Genomic DNA, 17,873 nt, shown 5'->3' on the forward strand with positions numbered 1-17,873 from the left:
ACAAATGCTTACTCCAGCCGCTGTGCATGCTGGGACTTACAGTTTGTGCCACATATCCGTTTCCAAACGGTAACTTTGTACAGTCAGACTGAGCCGCAGACCGAGTCCAGCGGGAAGGGCTGCGCTCTTCGGCTTCAGGATGTTTCCCTGGGACTCTTATTCGATATCTGGATGTCGTCTGGTGGAGAATTACCACAGACTTTGGGAATAAGGGCTTGTTGAGAAACATTGGTGGCTCTGTAGCTAATGAAGAATAGCTAGTTAAGGGAACCGCGGCGAAGATTAGCCAACTAAGCTAACAACGATATTCAATGAGAGGAGTGTACTATTCTGCATGCTTATTGAACCCACTCTACCATTAGCTCTTAGACAATGGTGTAGTTTAATACAGCCAGCTTGTGTAGCTTCAGACCTCTGCTGGGCTTTGAGAAGCTGCTACACACAGCAGCATGAATAACAATAAGCATAATTTGTACTGGGGGCTGTTATCAGTCGTGGGTGATTGCCTTCATTGATGTCGCCGTTCCCTTTACAAACAGCTACTATGAGGTTGCCAGAAAATTTCTCAGAGGAGGTGTGCTAAGCTGTGATCATCGTTTTCATTTGCAAAGAATGTCCGACTCGGAAAGTTTCAGTTCGTATTTTGGTTTGGAGGATCCGCAGTGGCTGTGCATGGTCACACTGTTTATTGCATCCCTGGTTACTCTGGTACTGTATTTCGTACAGTATTTCCAATATGGGATTGTAGGAAATAAGCGGAGAGCAGCAGAGGACAATGCGGCGAAGGAGGAGGAAGCCGCCGCTCTGCTGGGATGGGCGCTGTCACTGAAAAGCTGGAAAAGTCAGTGGAGAGGAGCCTGGTGCAGGGCTTTGAATGACGAGTCGAGGAAGCGAGGGGTAAGTCTCATGATCACCCAGCCACCACTCCACAGTGTGACAGGTGACTTCAATAAAAATGCAGTACAGCTGTGACTGGGTTACAAAATCTGATTATCTATGATCGCATATGTATAGAAGCTTTGGAAGAGTCAGATACTTCAATCAAATCTCCTAGTTATTGACATCAATATTCTTTCACATTGCACACTCAGAAGCCTGAAATTTGCACCTTCTTGCAGAACCTTTGAGCCATCTGCATTTTTTTTTTGTCTATTTCTTGGAATTATCAAGTCAGAACATCTGCACTGATGTTGCCAGTGTGATACAATGTGGCCCACGTCATTGCTCAATCATCATTAATTGGCGTCATCATTCCAGATCCGTGAGTTGTGCAATAGGTATTTGCTGTTGTTATAAAGTTTCTGTCTTCTTTCTCGTCAGGGTGGTGTTCTGTTGACATTTGAAGAAGATGGTCTGGAGGCATCAGAACTCATGCTCAGCCAAGTATCCAGCTTTCAGAAGTCTGCCAAAAACAAGGTACACTGGCAGTACAGTCTGATTGTTATTACTACAGTTGAAATAAATTTCCCTACAGCACTGTATGTTTATGGCTGTTTTGTGATGTCCCTTTCAAATGATCAGTGTATGTATTTATTCTTGGGAGATATCTAGATCTGATCCTCAGCTTCAGCATTCACAAAAGCGTGTCCCTCAGTTCAGTCTCCCCTTCTCAAATTCAGTGGAAAGGGAGTTACTCAACAATCAGTACTGCATTTCAGCCTGCAGCAGACAAGCAGTGACTCATCACCTCGCCAACTTTGGTACAGGCATTTCCCCCACTAATTAAAATTTTGCTAATTAATCTGCTTAGCATTTATTCAGGACTCCACATGCTCATTATGTTGATCGAAATGCACTACGAATGAATACTTGCGGTCAAAAACAGTTATGAGGTGCTTGCTTGCTCTTTTTTTTATCATTCATGCAGATTATGTGCCAAGCTGCTGTAGAATGGGTGGAAACTAAACTGACCGAAGGGCTTTTATTTTTGGAGGGGTCAGATAGGGACAAATTGCATGCTGTGTTGTTGTCCTGGTTGCCTTTGCAATGCTCCCAATGCAGAGTCAGCCCTTCCTTTGTGATCATCACGATATGGACCAAAATACCAGGTGTTCTGTTGTTGAGTGCGGCGAGTTTAATGAACAGAGGCTTATTCTTACCCACATGCTGCGTGTGTGTGTACGCACACGTTGTGTGTGTGCGTGTGTGTGAGTGCATTTTTAAGAAGCTTATATAGCTGTCACGCTCAGCACTAAGGAGGAGCAGGCAGACAGGAATGCACCAGCACCTATGTTTATGTTTAGGATTCCCCTGACAGTGATCTAATGGCAGACTAGACTCGTAAGACACTCACTCCTGCTGATATCAGAATGAATGCACTAAAGCACTGTGTTTCTAATAAGAGAATACTTTACAGTTGGTGGTAACTTAAAGTTGCTTTCCATTGCAGTGAAGTGATTTATTGTGTTAATAGATGATTGAATATGCTGATAAAGTTTTGGAAGCAGGTACATACAGCATGCTCTCCTTCATCAGAGTTCAGTATAAAGTTCTGCTCAGGCAAATATGTTACTTTTGAATCTTTTTTTCAAAAGTCACTGTGTAAACACATCTTTCTTGTTTAATTTCAGTAAGCTTCTTGCACACTTTTTATGTGTATAGTATAATAAATGTATTATCAATGACACATGATAGTGAACAGTTCATTTCACACATGAATCCCTATACAGCACTTTACAGTTTAGTACAAATTCTAGAGTTCTGCCTTATTTGAATTTCATTAAGATTATGTGGCATAACTACTTGGCCTAAATGCAAATGCTGTCCCTGCCTTAGCTAATATATTCTCGGTAGATTTACATTACACTCATACCTCACTTTGTCCTCCCAACAGGCGGCTTGTTGCAGTGTGGTTGGGGAGAAGCTTCAGTTCTCTCTAAGTGCAGCTTCGACAGCCATGGCTGCAGCAGATCCTTGTAAATACACAGTCTGTATAACTCCACTGGAGCTGCAGGTAAAAGCTCTATATTTGTTTCTGTTAAAGTCAATGATTTCACAACAGTAAACTCTGCTCATTTGTTCTTTTGTGAAATATCTCTTTAAGTCCACGGCCTCTGAAAACAGAGTTACATCCTTTGGAAATGATTGTGGTTTAGCTTATAGGGAGATTTTATTAAACATGATGTGCTGCCCACCGTTGGCTCTTTGCTGGCAGCAGCATTAGATTAAGTGGTTGGGGTATCTTTCTGTGCTTGGCAAATGTCCCACAGATCTCATCCATGTCAGGCAAACTTCCAGTAAGACAGGCCCACTTTGTGTACATTTGCATTTGTCAGGGGTTCTACACAAGACTGATGAAAGTTCCAAAACAAATGACTAAAGTCTCTCTGTTCTTACCTAGTAATTAGTTATTTATCTTACTCACAACTGACTATGCTCATCTCTTAAGTTGAATATTCCTATTACTTATGCACAGTCTGTCTTAAACCTCCTGTTCCAGCTTTACACTGGGATGCAGTGTTTAAAATAAAGTGAAAGATAATGTGTTGGAGTATGTAACAGGTACTTTGCATTAAGCTTTTGTGTTCCTAGCTTCAGCATTAAAGCCTCACCAATGTATGGATGCAATTGGATATATAAGCTAACCCAATTGTATTAAGGCTATTTTTAAACCAGTAAGGTGCTTGTCACCCCTTTAAGGTCACTGTGCCATAAATACCACCTGAGTGAGAGGCTAGGAAGCTGAAGTCAGGATTAGAGTTCCACAACCAAAACAGATCTGCCCCTATTTGTTTTGGTTGTGGATCTGTTGTTGTTGCAGGGACATAAAGGGAGTCCATGTCTCTTTTTCACTCGCACTGTTTGAGCTTAGTCTGGAAAAGTCAGAAGCCCTTTCTAATGTCCATCCGCTGGAACATTTGTTAGCTTTTGACTGATATCCCAGCTAGAATGCTCCTGGCTCATCATGTAGTGGGACATGTAGAACAGAATCCTCCGGCAGTTACAGTACATGGACACAATAATAGAACTGGTACACTCAGGTGTGCTGCTGGGTGTACTTTGTCTTTGAACTCACTACTGCACCGCATGACCAGCTGCATGTGATGAGGGACATCTACGTCATCCTAATGCAGTATTCTTCTTTGAAATGCAAACACGACATTTACATATGGTGTGACACGGCAGACTGTGCACTCTTAGTCAGGTGGTGTGGACCATTGACGATTTAAATGGCCCAATGTTCTATACAGGAACTAAATACCCAATAACAACAGCAATAATAATATTAAGAATTGTTATTATTATTATTATAACTTAGCATTCAAGTTTATGTTGTTTGTATAAACAGATCCAGGCCCTATCAGCATAGACTGTAATGCTCTTTTGGATCCATTTGAGCATTCCTGGTACTATCTGACAAGGCCTTTGTTTGGCATCACAGAGGCGGCTGTTCAGTCGTACACTGGAATCCAGGCATGCAGGGGCAGGAAGGCTCAGTGTCATTTTTGTGCTTATCTCTCCTCCCTGTTAACTTTCGCATTCTCATAATCTAGGAGTTGTACACCTGGCTGACTTTCCTAAGAACCCTTTTTCCTGTGTGTCAGCCTGACTAAAGTTTTTTTGTAGAGCGTATGGTGGCTGAGAGTGAAACAATACACTTTATTATTATCAAGGAAACTGATAACTGAATTAAATTTGGAAGACCACAAACTCTAACACAAAACTTTGTTGAAATGCCTTTGTTTATTGATTATCTTTCAGTATTATTAGGCTGTTACTTGTGACATGTAATCAATCACATCTTGCTGTGGGCGCAACATTGCTCAAAACCACAGATTGGTGCCTACAGATACAGCTAGGCAGATGCATTAGAGGTACATTTTAGTGATACCGGTAATTGTTAAAATGCTGGATCCAGTCATCAGCCAGACCAATAATCTGTTTATCTGCCTGTTGCATCAGTGTTATCTTTAAGATTAAAAACAAGCATTCTGTAAGTCAAATTTTCATTGACGATATGGTGTCCAATGCCTGAACGGCTAAGAACAGCAATTCAGACAGTCGACTCTCAGAAATCTTTTCTTACAAATTGTCTCACATCAGATTGTACACATGAGTACCACATCAAATTATCCACAGATTTCAGTTTGGAATTGATTGACAGAATATTGTCTCCAAGATGTGACAGTGTCTTTAGCTTCATTAAGCATATTAATGTTGCTCACTGCTTTTGAAGGCAGTCAACAACTGCTCTGAGATACATTATGTCAGATGTTCTGAAAACTGGTTCAAAAGTGGCAGTTTCACAGTTAATGGTCTGATATTTCTGCATTTGAGTCATCAAAGAGCATCACCTGTGATTTGTGTTCAAATGAGGGGTGGAAAAGCAGCAATTATCCTTTCATTTTGTTCCCTCACACCCTCTCCTCATGCTGAGCTGCTTTATGTTTGGTACACTGGTTGATATCAAGAGATTCACTTTCATCTTATGTGAGATTCACTGTCAATAGAATTAGTGTACACTGTGTGAAACATGACTACCATGGCATCATAATTCATTATTCACTTTGTCTTTCTCAGCTTCATCTACGCATGCAAGAAGCTGAAGATGAGGTCAAGGTGAGCTGGGGAGTCTCTCACCTGGAGACAGGGGAGTTGCAGGTGACCCCCACATTCACCCAGGTAATTTCAAAGTTGCAGATAAAATGACGTTCACCAACCAAAGACAATGTACTGCTGTACCAAAACAGAATGTTCATAGTTTTCAATTATGTAAATGAGAGTTTGATCTCTTTATATTCATTGTGGTACATCCAAGACTTTGTTAATGATTTCTAAGATGTCAGTTGTCAAAACTAAATTGTTTGGATCAACCTAGTAAAAAAAAAAAAAAATGAATAGAACAGTAAGAGTGAGGTAGATCCAAAGTTGTTTAAATCAATCCAACCGGACTTTAAGAAGGTTCCTTGAAGACATTTCACCTCTCATCCAAGAGGCTTCTTCAGTTCTGGTGGTGGTTGATGTTGCCAACCACCACCAGAACTGAAGAAGCCTCTTGGATGAGAGGTGAAATGTCTTCAAGGAACCTTCTTAAAGTCCGGTTGGATTGATTTAAACAACTTTGGATAACCATGACCTGGATGAATGAGAAACTACACAGACAGTGAGGTAGATGTTGTTTTACATTAAGCTTTTTTAACCTCCGCGAAGCAGGTTATGTTTTCAGTTTGTCACAGTAAATTTTTAGTATGTGTATGGTTGGTCTAATATCGTCATGTCTCTCTCTATCAGGACAATACTAACAGTTGCAGTGTAGCTGCCATAAAGGAGCACTTGAGACAGCTGTTGTGTGCGATTCGTCCCTCTGTGTTGCTGAGCTGCAGGCCTGCTCAGGCCTCAGAGGTCAAGGTGAGTGGATGATGCAAGTCAGTCGTTCCAGGTTAGTGTTTGCAGTGTGGTGCAATTTAACAGCCCACACTCGAATGTATGCTTCTCTATACAAGCCACAGACGGCAACTAATTAAGATGATGAAGATATTTTTATTTCTCTCAGTGATTACTGCAAATATGTGGCAACAACAGCAGCTTAGCAAGCTTAATAGCAGTGTAGTCCATTCATATTTGCAGTATTACATAATGGTCATCTAAAACCTGTCTTAATGAGTGAACTGACCAGAGTTTATTGTGCTCAAATGGATAACTAGAAGGGTTTTTACTGGTGCGCTCTTTGCCTGGCCATCACATGATGTCATGGACACGTGTTTCTGATTAGATCTTGCACTATATGTTCACATTTTTGGTAAGTGGTACTTAAACATGTATAAAATCACAGCATGACATGCAACAAATTTCTTTTTTTTCCATGAATATACTTCTGTGGTTGGTATTACTGGGTCTCTGGATACATCAGTTTTTTAGTATACTATTTGCTTACCTGCTTCAATTCAATACAGTTCTGATAAATGCATATTGCAGGTCAACAGGTCCCAAACTTAACTCTTAAAATCTCCTGTTTCCCAAATATGAAATGGAGAATGGACCAGCCACCTATTTGAGAAGCATTAAGTGTTGAATAATTCATTTGTTTTGTCTTTGCTTTGTAGCTAATTGCTGTACCATCAGCTGAGGTTATCCTACTGAATTCTGTGGTTTAAAGTTTTAAAATGATCAGGCATTAATACTGAGTACTAGATGATCCTAGTCAGTCAAGTTCTGATAAAGTCGCAATAAGAATTGACAGACCCAGTCAAAATCAGCCTATAATGCAGTTAAAAGTTATTTATGCCCTAAATTCATCAGATACATTGATGGCTAATGTTTAAAACAATCTAATCAACGAATTCAGTTTTGATCTGTCAGGATTAAAAATGAATGAACAAATTCTCAAAAATGCAAATTCTAAAGCATTTTAATTTGAAGTACTGCTAATGCAAATTCTCTATTGTCATAATTTGTCCAATGCAAATTATGGACAGGAGAACCTTCCGTCAACATGGCTGTTTCGCAGAGTCCTCCAGTCATGTTCAGATTACATAGTTTTGCTCCCATCGAAAATTAGGAGTACACTTAACATTAGCAAATTCATGAACATACTGCAACTACCGTCTGAGATTAATATAGTTTGACTACAATTTTTCTTTCAGACCTAATTATCAAAGGCCTTTGGTTATCCATACAACAGTGCCATTACAGGATTGTGCTAGTTCTAGCTGAAACATCTGGGGATTACTACTTTGCTTACATTGGTGCTCTTATGTTGCAATCAGTAGATCAGTGTTGTTGATGTATTTACTTCTGTATTGTATGGTTTCTCCAATAGGAAGCCCACAACAAATTGGTATCACCTCCAAAGCCCCCCCGTGCCCACGACTGGAAGCTGCTAGTGAAAAACATCCGAGTCACACTCAATCAAGAGGAAGATGCTGCAGGTTGGTTGCATGGCTTCTTATTCATTTATAAACACCCACATTCTGATGACTTCACTTTGTCATTTTCTACACCTTCACACACCAGGCCTTTGAAGAACTACAGCTATATCACTGAGTGATAAATCTAATAATGTCCAAGGAATGTCAACAATTCACCGCTAGCTTTGTTAAAGATATAACATGTTTTCTGAGTTCAGTTTCTTTAAGTCAGAATTTAACGGATAACAGATGTTTGTGTCTGCAAGTCAAAAGCAAAAAGACAGAGGCCCCTGGTTAGATGCCATTGTCCTTCAGCTTTAGCATCAAAAGCAGCAGCACTGTCAATGGGATCAGCATAAAATGACTAATAATGGGAGACTGATTACCAAATAATGAGCTCCAGGCTTGTCTGCACACAAGCCATGTAAACACTATTCATCAGCCTCCAAACCAATCATATTAGATTGAGCCTATAGCCAAAGTTTTTAATGTCATGAAGGTTGCTCTCTTTTAACCTGCTAGATCACCATGGTAACTTATGATGCACAGCTAACCTTGTCTGGAGGATGCTCTGTTCAAACTTGCTTCATAGCTCAGTAACCTGAAAAGAACCACGATCTTTGCTACACTGTTGAATTAGTATTTTTCTTAAGGGACTTATTTAGGCACATGCATTCCAAACTTATGTCCTGAAAGTAGGAGGAGCAGGACATGTATTAGTTTGTTCTGTAGGACTGCATTTCTGATGATTTCTGAGTTGGGCTCAGTGTCTGTGTTGGCTGCTTACAACTTCAGTGGGTGAGCTGAGTTACTGGGAGCAGGCTTGATTGAACAGTCTGACTGCAGCAGGAAGGAAGGACCTGTGGTATCTCTCCTTTAGACGCCATGAGTGAAGCAGTCTGTCACTGAAGGAGCTGCCCAGTGATGTAACTGTTTCCTGTAGGGGGTGGGAGGTGTCCTCCAAGATAGACAAAAGCTTTGTCATCATTCTCCTGTCTTCCACTAACAGTGTAGTATATAAAATTACTGTAAGTCTCTATATGTGGGTGTTGGTCAGTCCTCTCTCTCTCATCTGTAGTTGTTTTAAGACTCCTGATTGGTACAAAAAAAGGGAAAGCGTTACACCTGTATTAGCATCCGTGCACTGGCTACGTTTTTTATATACAGAGCTGATTTTAAGGTTCCTCCATTTGTTTATAAAGTCAGGCATGGGTTGGTACCTGGGTACATTTCAGAACTGCCCTTCTTCTACTTCTGTACAGCTGCTGTTAGTGTTCACTGTTCCACTATCAAGACTGGTGGGTGATCGTGACTTTGGTGTAGCAGCTCTGAAGCTTTGGAATAGATTTTTCAATCAAACCTTTCTCTTCCATTCATATTTTAAAGAATTTAAGAACCTTGTTTAATGTTTCATAATGTTTGATTTTGCCAGTTTTTAACCTGTTGTTTGACTTGTTTTTTTCCTTTTGTACATTTTTTTTGTTATTGCCTGTCTTATAAACTGTGCGGCACTCTGGTCAGCTGAGATTGTTTTGAAGTGTGCTATATTATGCATTTGATTTGATTTGCAAGAAAAGCTTGTTTTTTTTTAACTCAACAAATAAGGCGGATGTTAATAAAAAGCAGTGGGACGGTGCTTTTTAGGCTGGTTGCTGATTTACTTTGCTAAGGCAGACTGTGTGCATACTAGCCAGGAAATCTGCCGGTCAAAGCTAAACAATGTCGGCAGTGTATTAATAATCAACATACATCAGTACCACCACACCCAGTGTTGCACATAAGTAAGATTCCCTTGTGATCAGAGGGAAATCAGCACAGCCGGGTGTTGTAAGGACAGTGGATATTTTGAGTTGATGAGAGGTTGTTAACGTGATTGTTCAGTGATGAGACCTTAACATCACCCACAACAACTGTGTTTTGGTAGTTCCTGCGATGAGTCATTCTCTACTTGTGAGTCAGCAGACTCCAGACATCCCCTTAAGTATTCTGCCCAACACTTAATATTGCACAGCAGAAACATGACACAGCATTCAACACATCACTATATATTTTCCTGCCTTTAAGTGTCGAACACCTCTTCTCAGCTTCACTTTCCTTGTGAGACCTGCTGTGGGCTTGAAGGCAGATCCAGAGGTGCTGCAGTAGGTGCTCTGTCTGTAAGGCTCTTGCTGATCCTGTATTCATTACTACAGTGGTTCCCAACCTGGGGTCCGTGCCCCCCCCCCTCTCTAGCTCTGAGGCTGTGATGTTATAAAAAATAGATTTTTACATTCTAGATAAAATCAGAGTAACAGACTCACTGTGTCATCACAAGTCTACCTATAAAACATTTTTAAAACACATTTATTTGGTCTTTCTTCAACTTCTCTCCACGCTTTCTTCAGGTTGGCTTCGAGTTCATCCAGATTCATTAGTTTGTGTGCAGTTAGAAAATTACTGATGGAATTGGTGTCTGAAAAACGCAAAACGGGTGAAGATTCATCAGTGCCTAAAAACTCTGGCTGTACCTCGAGAGTTACCTTGAATTTGGTTTTGTGTAAGGACAAGACAGAATTATGTTATTTGTGGTGAAATGCTCGCAAATGACAGCATGAAGCCAGCAAACTACGGCGACATCAGGAAATAAATCACAGTTCAGTAAAGTCGGAAAGATATTCACAAATTCGGACTTCCGGCATCAATAACTCATTAAATATACGTTGTCTAAACATAAACGATGCCTCTTTTCCATCTTTGTAAGGTAGACAATGTGCTACAAGCCCAGTTTAATCAAAAGTAGCTGTCTTTCAAGCTGCAGAAATAACATTGGTGTCTATGAGCAGCCGGCTGTGTGACGAGTGAACAGGGACCGTCTGCAAAATGCAAAACAACTGCAAACAGCGAAGAGACCTATTCAACAAATTTAATACAGCCAGCAACTGCTGGTCATACTACAACTCTTGGTTTGATATTAAATATTTTTTCTTAGAACTTTAAGGATTTTTTTTTTAGTTAAAAAAAAAATCAAAAATTCAATAACTTAACTCTTATGCACTGTAGTGTCACCAAATTTACTGCAGCCATAAACTCTCTCCTCCTCATCAGAGTACAACTCTTGGTTTGATATAAAATATATATATATTTTTTTAATAATTTTAGGGAATTTTCTATTAGTAATACAATTCAATAACTTCTCTCTTATGTTTTGTAGTGTACTTATGGGGTGGTTTTTTTTGAGGGCGGGGGGGCTGGGGCTGGGGTGCAGCTTATAGGGGGGGCTCCAAGCCAAACACGTTGGGAACCACTGCATTACTACACAGCGACTGGCTTGTTTCTACTAGTGCTTAATAAAAAAAAAAAGGTTGTTCTGTGCTGAGAAGACCAGTACTTTCTGAGTCTCCTCTAACCCATATATAATTCATCATGTATACAATGTACACTGACTTCTCTGTTGTCCATTAAGGTGAAGCCGTGGAAGTGACTGTAGCAAAATTTGATCTTGCAGCGACACATTTTATGTGATTGTCTGTCAGAAGAATTTTAAATGAATATGCAGTGAGCTCTTGGATCACAAAGGTTTTTTTTTTTTGTGACAAGCACTCTGACTGAGTTGCTTTCTGCTGTGTTTGTAGGCAGCACAAATCCTCTGTGTGTGTTCCAGTTAGATGATCCTCCACAGAGGTTTAACACCTCTGTTCTGAAGAACACAACCAATCCTACCTGGGACCAGCCATTTATCTTGTAAGTTTAGTCTGAGATACCATCACTTTCCTTGAAGACATGACATTTGTTTTTGTAATTACATTATGCAGGAGTATATTAGCATGTCCAAATATCTTTTTTTTTTTTTTTTTGTCTTACCAGTGAATTGAATGGACGATCAAAAGAGCTCAATATTCAGTTGGTGAATGATGGACAACCTCAAGAGAGTAAGGAAATATTTATATTCAATGCAATGAAGAGTTATTTTGTTCCTGAGCTGTAACTGTCACTTGCTTTGGTACTAAAAAACTAAATTATTATTTTTTTCTGTCTCAGATTCCTTACTAGGTCAGGTTTCAGTGCCTTTTGATCTTGTAAAGAAGCAGCCTAAAGGACAGCAAACATTTGCACTCATGACCAAAGACATCGTTACTGGATCACTTACTACTGACGTACGGACATCCCAGTGAACACTCAGATATGATCATGCTTGCTTTAACATAGCAGATTTGGTCGATTTATTTTCATGTATCTTGGGATTGTGTTCACACAAAGTTGGAATATAAACTTGAATTGTATCTTTCAGTTTACCTACCTGGAGCCCAGTGAGGTGAGGTCCTGGCACCCTCCTACCCCAGCCTCCAATAAGAGGGTGGAGATGGACCGTACAGTCATGCCCTGTGGCACCGTGGTCACCACCATTACAGCGGTGAAGAGCAAGCCAGGTCGACCACTCCCACTGAGCATAGGTACAGCACTGGAAACTGTCAGACTCAACAAGGGGGCAAGGATGACTCTTATTCTGAAAAGATATTTGTCCCTCTGTTGATATACAATAGTATGTCAGTGGCGCTGAGAGCTCAACACACTGCAACTTGAGTGAGAAAATTAGTAAAACATCTTTACCAGTCTGACAACACAGCATTTGGAAACAAAACACAAGTAAATACAGAGAACAAGCTGAAAATAGCACAGACTATAGTGGAAATGTTTCCAAGACAAACTTCTTGTTGCAATGGTGACTCATGAAGTTACTGAAGTTGACTATCTGTCATTTTTGTTAGAAAATGAGCTGGTGTTTGTTATAGCAGTTGAACTGCATTATTCTACTGCATTATTCTTACATCATTGCAGTTGTCTGTTGTTACACTTGGATTAAACCTGAATACACCATATTATACTACATGTATACATCAGTCTGTTGGTGTAAGTGTGATAACCAAGGTTTAAACTGACAAATATTCAAGCCTCCCCTCCAGGGAAGAACAGATTTATTCCAATCCTTTCCACTTGTAGAGTGGGAGATTCTGTATAATTTTTTTATCTTCAGAATCAGTGTCTGGTTTGAACATGTATGACTGAATCACTCCAATATTAACACTTGCAAGTAGTTTGTAAGGAGATTCATAGGTGAGCTGGTGTGCCTGTGCTGCAATAAGTGGAGAGAAATGTTGGGACTTCACAGATCTGCACGTTCCCAGAGAAAGCAACGGTGTAGAGTTACATCACAGCAATTTTATGTCATCTTGATACATGGAGATGGATTTTTAGGGGGTTAATTACCCCAATGCATAATATCCCAAAAAATTCCCTGAACTTCCAGTACATGCCCTTGAAATGGTCTAATGACACAGTTTTGTGCTTCCTCAGATCCTGCCCAAAAAGTGGTGGTTAACAAGCCCAAGCTCACAGAGCGTCGTGTTTCAGAGCAGGTGTCTATGTTGGGAGGAACCGTCAGTAAGGCCCTGTCCTCCTCTGACACTGAGCTGCTCATGCTCAACGGAACAGACCCAGTGGCTGAAGCAGCAATCAGACAACTCCACCAGTCTGCCAAGCAGAAACTCAAGTCCCCAGTGAAGAAGAGCACCATCATCATCTCAGGCATCGCAAAAGTAAGGACGAGCTCTGCCACTAGCAGCTCTTCACTGCTGCATCATACTGTTTTCCTAATTCACATCAGTACAGCAGTTTTACTTATTTAATATAAAAGGGTTTAAAGGAGTAGGAAAAGCACTGAAGCCCAGGTGTGGCCAATCTAAATGATTTGCTTCAAGTTAAAGACAGTTTCTACCAACACTTTTATCGTGTTTCATAACCTGTTGTTTATCATTACGGAGGAAAGAAAGAGATCCTAAATGAAAGTACATGCCTTGTTTGAAGCAGGAAGAGACTCATGCATTTAGCAGTTTTCATAATCACATTGCCAAAGGAAATATGACTTTAAGTGTAATTGATTTTTTAAAATGGGAATGTGCTTAATTTCCCAGACGCCCCTGTCTCAGGATGATGAACTGGCTCTGATGGCAGGCTATGCTGCAGCGATGGATGCCTCGATGTCAGAGGGCAGCTCTACTCAGGACATGACCACAGCAATTGCGTCAGGGACCAGTAGCCCGCCAGAGGTGTCTGAACCCCAGGAAGGCCCCAGTGGAATAGGCCGGCCTCCAGAAGACTGGGAGAGCCAAACCGGAGAGGAACTAGACCATACCTCGCTTTCCATGTGTGTGTCTGAGGCGAGCTGCAAGAAGAGCAGAGGTGAGAAGTCACAGAGGGGACTCACTGGCTCCCCTAACTGTGGATGGACACGTTGGTGTTTCTGATCTTTATAGGAGTAATATTTTATAGTTTACTTTAAATCCTCAAATAAAATTGTTGCCTTAAAGGCACAAATTGATCAGTTTTCTCTGTGATGCAATCTGTTTTTCTTTTCTCTCTTTCCTTTTTGAACTATCATCACTGCCATCTTAGAGGAAAGCAGTGCTAAGCACACATTATGTCCTGATGAGTAAGTTACATCATGAGTTACTTGTAGTAACCCTGGTTCTCTAGCATATATAATTTCTCCTAGCAGTAGAATAGATAACACTGTTTTTCTACGTTGTTTTTCTGTCACATTCATTAGTTAGGTTCTTAAAATCACTTATATGTGTTAATGTCTTTAATTTAGAATTTAGATGTGTAGTGGGGCTGCACAATATAAACCACTGCTGGGAATATTTTGGCATATTCACTTTTCATCTTTTCAAGACTTTTCATATGAGGTAAAATATTAGACACATAATGAAAATCTGAGTTTTCATACTGCAAAATCAGTAAAAGCTGTTTGCCGTGCAGTATATTGTTCAGCCTTTTCTGAAGGAATGTGCTACATATGGAGGATACCGATGTCTCTTTCTTCATTTGTGATTCATTCATTTCAATGTCGTAAATGTAAATAATTACACTGTTTTGTACTGACTAAGCTAATCCACAGACAGTGAGGATAACCCAGGTACTTGCTGAAAATGACGAATGATGTTTGCATCCAGGCTGGACTACATAGTTGCTCTGTCTGGGTACATTTAGGATGTGTTAGCTGGTGATTGAACGCAATTTTACTAAATGAGTCTCACGATCCAGAGCTGCACAGAGCTGTTGTACAGGGGAAAGGCTAATAGTAGAAGGTATAAATGTATAGTATATTTTCATACTTCTGCACTGGTGACAGTTACGGTTCATCTTTTTCTCATGAATGTAATATCTCGGGAACGCTGGCAGGAAATTTGTATTTTGGCCAAAATGTTTACATTCAAGGATGAACAGATTAAAATTTGGTGGTCACAGGTCAAAATCTCTGTGATAGATGGATAGATAGAAAGAAAGAGAAGTAGTGACATTTTATATCCAAACTAACTCAAATTCTGTGCCACTGCTGTCTTCATATTCCTGCTCAAAGACAGGCCTGATCTTTCTTTGTCATTTCTTTGCTTTGAGTGCTGTTATCTTGACCTCATCCTTGACTCAGGCGATGTTTGAGACGTCTCTATCTCCTTTTTTTTTTTTTTTTTTTTTTTTTGGCTATAGGCAGCTTCCTACAGAAGAGTGCGAAGCTCTTCTTCCGGCGGCGTCACCAGCGCAAAGACCCGGGGATGAGCCAGTCACACAATGACCTGGTGTACCTGGAGTCTCCGGCCGCCGTGGAACGAGCCAGCCGAACAGCCACACTTAGCCGCATGCTCAACCGCAAGAGTAAGAATAAGAGCAAAGCCAACGGCTCTACCTCCATGGGGGAGCCACATGCGTGACCTCCCCGTCCTCCTTGCCCTTCACCTCAGTCCCTCCCACAACAGCTACCGTCATCACCTCCACTTCAAAGATGCACTGGCTAACACCCTGGCTAACCCACTCCCCCTAACGCCTGACTTGCAAACTGGGGCTCCTGTATTTTGAAAGGGAAGGCAATGCAGGTGGAAAAATATCTTCTTTTACGGCCGTATCCTGCTTAAGTGCTTCTCATATGAAGCAGACATTCCACCGAAAGTGTGTACATGTGTGGATGAAGGTATCCTGTCCTGGACTGATGGATATTATTTTGCATGTTTCTGTTTTTTGATTTTATGCAACATTTTGAAATCTTTAAGTGCTTTTATGGCCTTAGTACGGACTGATATGGGCTGCCGCATTACCTCACTGACGCTGAGGGCAAAGAGAATACTCTCCCTGCTGTAAACCGTAAGTTTCCTACGGTGGATCAGCAGGACCAAAGATGAAGAGCAGAGTGGTGTTTGTATGATTTGCACAACTCTAGTACCTTTGATTTAAAGTGCAATGACAGGAGCTACTCTTGTGATAGAGACTTTTCTGTAATTCTACATTTTAAATAGAAACGTTCACAAAGGCAGATAATCTTTTCATTGCACATATGGTGCATGTGGGAGAATATTACGACTACTTTTTGACACTAATATTATGAAATAATTTGTTTTAAATCTTTCTAAATTCATCCCAAATAAAACTAGATTAAGTATGTAATGTGCATATGAAAGCTGTAAAGCTGAGCTATTCAAAATACGTTTTGTGACTAACAAAGATAGCAAATTGAGTTGTTTGGCAGGTACAGAGATCATGTTATCGTCCACCTCCAGCTATTTAAATAAGGTAACACCCTTCTAAATGTACAACAGGCCGTTCTATGCTTCTTGCAGTGCTTTCAAATGATATGCAACTTTCTCCTTGTCTTCCTAAAAGATTCCTCCTGTACACTACTGTTATCAGCAGGGTTGTTAATGTGTCAGAAGGGAACTGAACGAACCTTTATCCAGGGACTGTGATGTTATACTCAGCCATACATGCCACATTGATGAAACTTGTTCTACGCTTATTTCAGTCCTGCATTACATTATCTGAATGGAACAAACATTTTTTTCTGTCATTTAATGTTTTATTGTTTTTCAACGATGTAGCTTTGAATAGAACAAAGTGTGAACACCTTTGGGAGCAACCAAACTCACGGGCTGCTTTTTTATTTTTATCCAGCTAATGATTGTATTTTTTTGTGAGCAGCTTGTTTCTGTACTTCATGTTAACTACTGTTCATCAATAAGTTATTCTGCTCAGAGAACTGATGCAGCGTGGTGATAGACAGAACCAACAGGTTGCCTTACAGTTATTCTGAGGATGATGTCGCAGCTGCTCAAGACTTTTTTCCCTCAACTTGACAGGACTTTTAGGTCCAGATGCTGCACCTGCTGTCGAAGGAGGAGAGAGACTGTAATGAACTGTTTGAATGGCTCTGATAGACAAGCATACCACTGTGCTCCTGCATCATCAGCAGTGTCTATAATCAAGAAGCCTATGCACATAACATATCTGATAACCGAGTGTTTACATTATTAGACTATCTGAGAATTAAAAACACTCACTTGTGGCAACACTCTTTTGCAGATACAGGGAGTCTTTGTGTCTTGGTATTTACGTGGCAGTGCGATGGTGAACTTTCATCCGCCATCACTGACCGTAGTGTAACAAAAAAGGCCAGATTGAGGCAGAAAGAAAATGCTTCAATCACTCAGAAACACTTAAACTCTGAGGAACAGAGGGGAAAACGGGTTGTTTAAATCACGCTCAGCTTCAGAGCCCTTACAGCAGCCTGCAAGCATCAGCTTCTCGTGCATTTGGTTAGCAGTAGAGCTGTATGTGAATAATAAACTGCTTCCTGATGTTCTTTTAATGGCATCCGCTCTCTTTGTGCACAACAACTTGCTGACTGGCTGAACATCAGCCATATCCCTGTAGGGCCTGTAACTAATATACATGTCGAGGTATTTCATTTTCGGCAATAAATATTGATTGAAAAACTGAGAATGTGGTGACACTTTAAATGTTCAGGCTGTCATAAATTCTCCCTCGTATATCTTTAAGTCTGTACATGTGGCGATGCTGTTTCCCTTTTTTTAATTTTCCAGAGGCTTTTATACATGCAGAGGCATCCGCAGTGGAAAACTTACATTTGCTGAAGTACATGTTTAGGTACTTATGCATTATTTATATATCTCCAGTGTATACTACTTTATACTATGCTTTACA

At 40.4% G+C, this 17,873-nt stretch overlaps 1 protein-coding gene across 2 annotated transcripts; it reads left to right on the forward strand.

Annotated features, from left to right (window-relative positions):
* The first annotated feature begins 60 nt into the window (after positions 1-60).
* LOC111575204 (C2 domain-containing protein 2) lies at positions 61-17,517 on the forward strand. 2 transcript variants are annotated; one of them, XM_055017346.1, is made up of 14 exons: positions 61-897; positions 1,321-1,416; positions 2,834-2,953; positions 5,521-5,622; positions 6,232-6,348; positions 7,760-7,868; positions 11,459-11,567; positions 11,691-11,755; positions 11,865-11,980; positions 12,115-12,277; positions 13,179-13,420; positions 13,796-14,063; positions 14,277-14,313; positions 15,372-17,517. In XM_055017346.1, exons 1-14 carry the CDS (start codon positions 613-615, stop codon positions 15,454-15,456), a joined length of 1,914 nt encoding a protein of 637 aa, XP_054873321.1. In that variant the 5' UTR covers positions 61-612; the 3' UTR covers positions 15,457-17,517. The 2 variants fall into 2 exon arrangements, with proteins under 2 accessions (XP_054873321.1, XP_023135951.2); XM_023280183.3 differs by lacking the exon at positions 14,277-14,313 and having other exon boundaries at positions 62-897.
* The last annotated feature ends 356 nt before the right edge of the window (positions 17,518-17,873 follow it).

This window comes from Amphiprion ocellaris, chromosome 14 (assembly GCF_022539595.1).
Source record: "Amphiprion ocellaris isolate individual 3 ecotype Okinawa chromosome 14, ASM2253959v1, whole genome shotgun sequence".
Lineage (NCBI taxonomy): Eukaryota > Metazoa > Chordata > Actinopteri > Pomacentridae > Amphiprion > Amphiprion ocellaris.